This window comes from Hevea brasiliensis, unplaced genomic scaffold (assembly GCF_030052815.1).
Source record: "Hevea brasiliensis isolate MT/VB/25A 57/8 unplaced genomic scaffold, ASM3005281v1 Scaf1, whole genome shotgun sequence".
NCBI classification, from domain to species: Eukaryota; Viridiplantae; Streptophyta; class Magnoliopsida; order Malpighiales; family Euphorbiaceae; genus Hevea; species Hevea brasiliensis.
In genome coordinates this window covers 11,362,851-11,372,197 of record NW_026614585.1, presented here as the reverse complement: position 1 = coordinate 11,372,197, position 9,347 = coordinate 11,362,851, and the positions used below count along the sequence as shown (strand labels likewise).

The following is a 9,347-nucleotide window of genomic DNA, read 5'->3' as shown; positions in this document are numbered from 1 at the left end:
AAAAATAAAAATTGTACTATTTAATCAAATAACTATGCTTAGTAACTAATCGCAACGGGATCAAGATTTCTCCTCCCCTCTCCCCCCTTCTTTTTTTTTTAGGCTTGATTCTACCATGATAAAATTCAAGTAACCATTGACTGAAATTTTCCTTCAGGATGCTCAGTGTGTTGATGTGCTAATATATTGCAACTCATAGCGAAATAAACAGACAACATGAAGATTTGCAGCAGCACTGTAAAAAATACCAAGTACAACTTGGTAGTATGAGACTAACATTTTATCATCCATTCCTGGGCTAGGACATTACAGTTGGAAATTTCAATTACTCAAAAATACAATGAAGCTACATAGGTACATCCTGATTTGGCAAGATAGATTTCTCTAAGCCTTCAAAAAAAATATAATTGTATTGCAAAATATTGGTAATCTTTGAGGGCTCCATGCTAATGGGATCAATGAGATAACAATAAGTGTATCATCGGATAAAGATGACATTCTTAATCTATTTCAGAAATGTTGCTTTCAAAGAATGTTTTGTGGAGAGACCTCACACACTGTTCTGCTTCGTTGTCATTCACTATTAATGATATATTGACCTAGTTGACACAACCAAAACATTGAGTTCTTTGTTATAACAATGTTTCGAAAGAAAGGACACGAGAAAAAAAAAAAAAAAAAAAAAAAAAGCCAAGCCTTGAACACCAAGACTTTTATAAGCACCAGATGCACCCACACAGGAGGTGGTTCCTGCCTTCCTGGACACCTGAACAAATTCAGTGTCCGAAACTGGTGCTTAAAATGCTTGGGTTCTGAAGCTGAAATGTCAAATGTGCAATTACCTTAGATGCACCTTGCGATATCATCTGAACATTGACACCATTGGTTCGAAGAACATTAAATACCTGCCATAGCAATAATCCAGGAAAAAAAAATTAGCAAGCGAAATGAAATATAGAATAGCATATCACAAGAATGATAGGAAGAAATGCAATAGAGAAGAGAAATGAAAGTAGGAAAATGGCTAATTCATACAACTATACGTTTAATTTAATCCTCTCTCCCTTTTAATCACTTCATCGCAAGGCATGTCAGATACCAATAAAAGGTGTGTCCTTGTGCACAAGGGTTTAGGAAGGGTCAAACATATTAAATAAGAGAAACCAAGAAACCAAATTCTTAGGAAAAAGGTTAGCTGATATAGTTGTCATCAGTATTTCGTTTTGCAGCCATCCCTTCAATTAAAACATCAGGTTTCGTGGGTAGGGGTTAAAAAAACTTGAAGGCATCTAAAAGAGATGGATTTCATTCATAACAAAATTAATGCATTTAATCACTTTAAGAAGAATCAAAACGGTCCAGTTGACAATTATAGGTAGAGTGGAATGGTAATAGAGCACCTTCTCTAATATCAATGATGACCTCTGAACATTCCCAATGAGAGATATAATTGATCTATGCTGAAGGAGATTGACTACAGCAATTTTCTCAAGCTCTTCTACAACATGGTCAAGTTCCTGATCAAGGAAGGTGCAATAATATATGAGACTGAATGTCCATGATGAATGAAAATACAAAATCCTGCTGCAAAAGACAATAATAGCCTAGGGGATGCAAAGAACATTAGGAATAACAAAAAAATACGAAAAATAAAAAAAAATCATACGCTTGCCTGCTGAATGAGTTCCCTGCTCCAAAGCTTTGATGGATCCAGTGTCAGCGAAATACTGACTTCACTAGTAGCTACAACATCCACCGATATGCCCAAATCTTCAAAGGTTGAAAATACCTACATGGACATAATATCTTAGGATGAGATCTAAACCAACAGATGAGACCTCCAAGGACAAAATAATCAAAATCCAATTTTACCCTTCTTACCTTTGCAAGAAAGCCATATTGACCAAGCATTCGTGTGCTAACAATATCCAACATGGTCACATTCCGTTTCAAAACAATGCTGGTTAACACTGCCTGAAATTGGGACAAAAAAAAATTGAAGGCATCTGAATTTGTCACGAAAATCATTTTGCTAATTCTGATACAAACCTTACTCATATCTCGTGTCCTGGTGATGAGAGTTCCAGGAGCACATGGGTTATAAGAATTCTTAACCCTAACAGGAATATCACCCTCTCTAGCAGGTCTCATGGATTGTGGATGCAGAACCTGATGAACAGCAAAGAAAAAAAAAATTAGACAGGTCATGCTTGCACCATCTTTCCATATATTCCAAAATCAAAATTCACAGTCAGCATCAATAGACTAGATAATACAACGACAAGCATGGTTCAACTCACTCCGACTGATGGCATCAATAAAATAAACAGACAGCATGGCTCAATATTTTTATAATATTTGTCTGGTTAACAATCTTGTTGACAAAATGAAATAAAAATTATTTGAAGTTCCTCAAGGACACAGATAAAATCACAAGGGACTTCCTAATTACCAGTTTTTGCATGAACAATGAAAAAAAATGATTAAAGTGAGGAAAAATATGCATCCTGTAATTTATAGCAGGCCAAACATTGCAAGTCAACATGCAGCCTGTAATGGACAAGAGTCTTAGAGGCATATTAATGATGCCCTCTGCGGTAACTTTGTTTCTCTTGTACTTTCTTGATAATCCATAAGGTTAATGGTTTATAAATTTACTTTGTATAAAACAAAGTCATCCTTAAATTTTCCCTATATTAAGGTGATGTGCTGGACTTTCCATATTGTCATCCATCCAACTTGATTCTTGCAGAAAAGGGGCGGAGGGGCAGGGAGAAAGAAAAAATAGGATAAGAATTGCTGGATGGTTCATGATTTTCGTACCCTTTGCAGAAGGCAAAACGTAATAAATCAACCATGCAACCAAACTCAATATAAGGGAGAGTTGCATACTCAACCAGCTCAAAAGCTAAAGAATAATGATACCTGTGCACCAAAGTATGCAAGTTCAGCTGCCTCATCAAATGTCAAGTACGGTACGGGTTCCGCATGCGGATATATATTAGGATCACATGTCAAAACACCATCAACATCTTTCCACACCTGCAGCAAAGTAGAAACTTAAATTCCTTCTCTAACAGAAAATAAAAGCTGGTAGAGAAAAATATTCTAGAATACTGTGAACATTTGTCTACAGAAATGAGTTCATCACCGCTACATATTGATCTTGTTCCAGTAGTTGATTTTACATTCATATGCTCATGAAATAATTAAAAAAAAGGTGTCTAATATCATCCAACCCCCTCTCCAAGAGAAGCAGCGAAAACATGGAGTGGTTGAAAAGAAAAAAGAATACACACATTCTTTCCATCCATGTCTGCACTTACCTGAATCTCTCGCAAACCCAATGCTTTTCCAATGGTTGTGGCGGTCAAATCACTACCACCCCTACCCAATGTAGTAATGGCACAGGATCTCCAGCCCTAAAATTTGAAATTAGGAAAAAAAAAATCTAGCATCAACTGAAGCTTTCCCAAAGCTTTACATTTAGAAGAGTTAATTAATTTCACAAACAATATGCTATAAGCACTTAGCCTGTACAAAGACCTTTCCAAGGAAGCCAGTAACAATTGGAATTGCAGAATTATTTATCCAATCCCCGTGTAACCTCTTTGCAACTGCTGGATAAGTTGCTTCCAGAATGTCTGCATTTGTGAAGTCATCTGTGGTGATAAAACCAATATCGAAGGCATCATACTGCCAAAAACAGAAAATTGCATGTTATCATTGGCAGTCATCAGGAAGGCGTTTGTCCTTAGGTCAGAAATTAGACAACAAAATGGGGCCATAAAAGAAATACTTTTTATTTTATCTTAATATTCTGCTCATATTACTTGTAATTCAACTTTCATCCAAGATAATCTTCATTTTCACTAACAAGACGTATTTTTATAGAACTCATCTCTAAACATGTGCTGAAACTGAAAAGTATGGCTGCTTGTAATATGAAACAATAATAGCATATGCCACAAGAAGAAATTCACACTTTCTAATATTGTCATCATCCCAACTCTATTATCATAATTTAATGATCTAAATGTTTCCCATCAGAGTAATAATAAATTCATCAAACTTGTCAAGCAGCTTTAAAAGACAATTGCATTCGCTTTTCAATGTAATCTATGAAGTTTATATTATTCCTTTTCTATATAACAATCCAGACTACAAAAAGATTGTCTGAGAAAGAAAAATTATCCTTGCAGAGCAAGAGTTGTACAAGGAATTTTTATATGCAGTGACACCAATTTTATTCGTATAGAGATGATAAAAGAAAAGGGAAAAGAAACAGAGTAGAATGTAAATCACTTACTTGGAAGGCTTTTGCACCAATTTTATTCAAATATGCTGCAAAGATCCTTGTGGACATGCATTCCCCAAATGAAACTAGGTAATCTCTTGTCCGCGGAGTCAACTCTTTCATCATAGCAATTCCCTTCAAAAGTTGCTCCAATTCTTCAAGGTGAGCTGCAAAAGTGAATAAAGAGAGTCTAAGCAGGTTTCCGCTTGGTCCCATATATATATATATATATATATATATATATATATATATATATATATATATAAAGCAAATCTAATATGATAAATATTTCGTTTTACTCTACGGCAGTTGGGTACTGTTGTTATGATAGTTACAATAAAAAACAAGAAAACTTGCATAAAACTGCTCGACTAAAATAGAAACTCACTAGCTATAATTGATTGGTCTACTCCCAGCTCGTCTACAGTTCTGACATGATAACAAAATGGAAAGTCAGAAAAGACAGAATTACAATTTTGCAGTTTGGAGACAAAAGGAGAGAGGAGGGGGAGGGGGGGCCACGGGTGGCGAATATTTTGTTGTTAACACCTGAGATGCAATTCCTTTATGAAGCTCAGCTCATCAATAGCATCTACATTAGTTACTCCACAACAAACAGCCTTTTCTCCAGCCTAACAAACAAAAGTAACAAATTGACAACAAAGTTTTTCTAAACGAGAAATCAACCACATAAACCCAGTACAAATGATCAAGCAAAATGAGAGGGGAAAAAAAAGTATACCAACAAAAGTTTGTTAGTCGTTTTTCCCATGGCAGATAGAACAATGACAGGCCTCTCATCTGGGAAGCTAAGTATAAGGTCGGCAACTTCTCTCATCCTCTCAGCAGAGGCCAATGACGAGCCACCAAACTTCATTACACACGTTAATTGTTTCTCAGATTCAGCTTCATCATCACTAAGATACTCAATTTTGTTCCTTTCAAGGACATCAGACCTTCGTCCCTCACAACTGACTCTCAAAACTCTACTCGCACAAGAAAATTTTACACTTACACACAATCCAGAACTCGGCGCAACAGAGTTAGCAAAATCAATGCGCTGTGGCAACGAAGCTTTACAATGCATCAGACTCGTTGGGAAAACGGGGCAGGCAACTTTACCACCACAAAAATGCAACGCGGTTGCCATTATAGATAAGCTAATTACTCTTCCTAATACAAATTAACAAGATATTTCGATGAATGAAGGAATAAACTTCACCTTCAGGAACTCGATCTGCAAAATTTACAAAACGTAATCGAATCATTTCAAACAACCTTGCATATCAGATATATAAAAGAGAAAGAGAAGAGATAGATACCTTTGAGACCGAGCTCCCAAGAGAAGAAGAAATGCAACAGTCGGGTGGTTCTTAGGGTTTATGGTTTAGGAGATCTCGCAATTCCTTGAGAGATACGGAATGAAGGTTTGAGGCTGTGGATGAAGGGAAGGGAAGGAGAAAATGCTGTTAGTGTCCAAAAATGAAATCAACGCGGCGGCGATTCTCTTTTGAACGCCAAAACGTTGAGCTTATTTGGTTGAATTCCAAAACACAAGAATTCAATTAAATTTATAGCTAAACTTAATTTTTAAGATTTACTTAATAATATTTTTTAATTAAAATTTTCCCTTATTTAAAATATCCTTATAAAAAAATTTCATTAAACTTTATCGATGAAAATTACAAATTAATCTTTATTTATTTATTATTAATATATTTAAATAAATAATGCCTTTTATGATTACTATGTTTTATATAAAGTACAATTATTTTATTTAAAAAAAATAAGAGAATTTTATATAAATTTAAAACTTATGAAATTTTTTAAAATGATTTTTTTATAATTAATTATAAAAATTTTATTAACTTAAAAAAAAGCTTCTTTGGATAAAAAAGTGTATATAATATTTTTTTAAAATCTAATAAATAATATTTAATAAGACAAAATGTGTTCCTATTATTTTTTAATAAAATTTATCATATATAATTTATCTCTTATATTTTTTTAAAAAATAATATGTGCTTTTTTATTTGAGAAAATTTTATCTTTTTTATTAAGTTAATAAATTTTTGTATTTAATTAATTTAAAAAAAATAATTATTTTATAAAAATTTAATAAGATAAATAGTAAATTTATGTAATATTATTTTATTTTTCATAACAAAGTAATTATATAAGATATTTTATATTTATTTTAATCTTTTTATATTTAAGATTATTGTGTGTTTTATGCTATTATATAATATATTATCATTTAGTTTACATATTTATTAATTATTTAAAATTAATTATATGTAAGATTTTTAAATTTTTTAATTTTATTGTTGAAAATAATTTAAAAAATAGAACAAATAAATTTTATAATTTTATATTTTAAATTATTATATCAAATAATAAAATTTATTTTAATTAAATTTTAGTTAAAATTCATTTCAAAATAATTTTAAAATGAAAAGAATTAAACCAAACGCTTTGATATAATGTCTACAGTTATTTATTTACTTTTAAATTATATTTAGGGAAGGGAAATTATTTCCCCCAACGTTTACGTTGACGGTCAAGATTCAAGCATGAGAATGATGGAGTGGCCCACCACTGGGTTGCAATTTCTATGTGGAGAATCACGAAACGGTGGGCAAATTATTTTTTACTGCTTATTTAACTCTCACTAATAAAATTGTATCATCCCATAAATTCAAGCTATAATTTTTTTTTGCCATAATTATTTTATATATTATTCTTTTTTCGTATAATTTGCCACAACAATAAATAATGAGAGTTTTTATCATGGTTTATATTAGAGTAAATCAATTGAATTTATTTAATTTTAATTTTAATTTATTTTTTATATTTTTTGGTTTAATTTTTATTTTAAAAAAAATTATTTATTTAATTTAATTTAATTTAAAAAAATAATTGAATTGAATCTAACGGAATAATTTATTTATATTAATTATTATTAGATATTAAATTAGAGATAAGAAAAAAATATAATTAAAATTAAATTTAAAATGAGTTTAAAATAAATTAAAAAATTTTAAGATAATTTTTAAATCAAATCAATTTAATTTAATTTATTATATTAAAAATTTTAATCAATTTAATTTATTTTCTAATTTAATCAAGCGCCTGCTAGGAATTTTCATGGGGATTGTTGTGGCCCATTGATCACGAGGTCGTATTCTATCACACGTGTACCGCACTCTGTCTCCGTGTCTTGGTTTGTGATTAGGTCGGTTTAATACGGATTCTTGAGTGGAGTGTAGGAGTAGGACCACCATAAAAGCTCAACCTCGTAGAAGATTTTTGCCTTTAAATATCATTATTTGTTGAATATTTTCTACGAAATTATTTACTACTATTTTATTTTATTTTACAAAATAATTAAAAAGATTAAGGTTCTATGCTAATAGCGTTTGGATCTTAAGACTTGTTTAATATTATTATTAAAATTTTTATTAAATAAATAATTTTTTAAGATATATTAATTAAAAAATATTAAAAAATAATTTAAAATTAAATTTAATAAATTTTAATGATAAAAATATTAAAATAGTAAAATAATTATTTTTAAATTATTTTTTTAATAGTACATAAAATGATATTTTTATTTAAAAAAATAATTTTATACCTTTAAATGCAATATCAAACGGACTCTTAGACCCTATTTAACAATTATTTTAAGATAATATTTAATATTTTAACTATGATTTAAAAATTATTTCTCATATTTATATGATTTGATAATATAATATATTAATATTTAAAAATTAAAGAAGTTATTTATTAAATATTATATTTTTAAATTTTTAAAAATTAAAATAATATTTTAATTTTAGTAAAAAAATTTATATTATTATTTTTATATTTAATAAGGTAATTCAATAATTATTTTTATTAAATATTTTTATTTTAAATTATTATAATAATTATTAAAAAAGTTAATAATTATTAAAATAATTAATATTATTAAATAAATTATAATTATAAAAAAAATTGAGATTCAACCTAAATTATAAGATTTTTAAAAATTAAAACATTTTCCTTAAATTACTATTAATACACAAAATCAATGGCACATCAAACCTCCAATCAAAACTTATTAACCCTAACATAAAGGTCGCTGGCAATTAATATTTAATAGACAAGGACAGGAGCCTTGACCATTAAAGCTCATAAAGGCATGCAGCGGCCCACAGCATAGGACAAATTCCGCCCCTCGTTACCTGCTGGAAATAAGGGTGAGCGGTTCAAATCGAATTGAATCAAATTGAATTGAATTAAATTATAAAAGTCGAATCGTCAATTTTAGAAATCGAATCGAAATTGATGAAAAATCGAATCGAATCAAATATTTTTATTTCGATTCGGTTCGGTTTAAACCGATTAGTTTGATTTTTGATTGATTTTTTAATTTAGATTTGATTTTTAAGTTATTTGATCTAACTTTAACTTTGGTTTGAATCTAATAACCATTAATCAATGAAATTAAACAATTAATATATATATAATTAAATATAGTTTATAAATTTTTCATAAAAATAAATTAATTCAAAAATCGATTCAGTTTGATTTGACTATATAAATCATTATTTGATTCGGTTCGATTTAACTGATTTTTTTCTCTTCAAAATTGAACCGAACCGAACCGAAATAACTGAAATTTTTATAAATTAAAACCGAATCAAACCATTTAAATTTTAAAATCAAACCGATTGAATTGAATTAATTCAATTCAATTTAATTTTTCAATTTGAATCGAATTCTGCTCCGCCCTAGCTGCAAATATGGTCTTCACTTTCATTCCTTATTCCTAATTGCAATGTGCTCCTTTAAGATCTTAATCTTATTACAAGTTTGAAGGTTGAAGTAATTAAAGCAGAAGTAGTTTTAAGTTTTTTTTTTTTCTATTTTTTTAAACTTTTTTAGAATCCTTTGTGCTCGATCTGTGAATAATGCTCACAGTATTTTTTTTTTTTAACTTTCCTTTTTCTATTTGTAAATAAATTTTATATTTTTCAAATTTTAATAATTCTACTCATATTAT

At 29.4% G+C, this 9,347-nt stretch overlaps 1 protein-coding gene across 4 annotated transcripts; it reads right to left on the bottom strand.

Moving 5' to 3' along the window:
- Positions 1–236: 236 nt before the first annotated feature.
- Positions 237–5,840, bottom strand: LOC110651749 (aspartokinase 2, chloroplastic). Of its 4 annotated transcripts, none has more exons than XM_021807149.2 (14): positions 5,620–5,840; positions 5,040–5,534; positions 4,847–4,929; positions 4,686–4,726; positions 4,310–4,464; positions 3,547–3,696; positions 3,327–3,422; positions 2,926–3,042; positions 2,050–2,169; positions 1,882–1,974; positions 1,673–1,789; positions 1,401–1,517; positions 843–905; positions 237–599 (listed from the first exon to the last, which is right to left on the bottom strand). In XM_021807149.2, exons 2-14 carry the CDS (start codon positions 5,445–5,447, stop codon positions 501–503), a joined length of 1,659 nt encoding a protein of 552 aa, XP_021662841.2. In that variant the 5' UTR covers positions 5,448–5,534; positions 5,620–5,840; the 3' UTR covers positions 237–500. The 4 variants fall into 4 exon arrangements, with proteins under 4 accessions (XP_021662841.2, XP_021662838.2, XP_021662839.2 ...); XM_021807146.2 differs by having other exon boundaries at positions 1,667–1,789; positions 1,873–1,974; positions 5,620–5,831; XM_021807147.2 differs by having other exon boundaries at positions 1,873–1,974; positions 5,620–5,830.
- Positions 5,841–9,347: the final 3,507 nt, after the last annotated feature.

Bases quoted from the DNA above. Each gene is read 5' to 3' on its own strand.
- LOC110651749 (XM_021807146.2), bottom strand. From the start codon at position 5,447: ATGGCAACCGCGTTGCATTTTTGTGGTGGTAAAGTTGCCTGCCCCGTT. The intron at 4,727-4,846 runs GTGTTAACAACA...TTATCATGTCAG, and splicing joins ATAAAGGAATTGCATCTCAG to AACTGTAGACGAGCTGGGAG. The intron at 3,697-4,309 runs GTAAGTGATTTA...TGTTTTTGGCAG, and splicing joins TTGGTGCAAAAGCCTTCCAA to TATGATGCCTTCGATATTGG.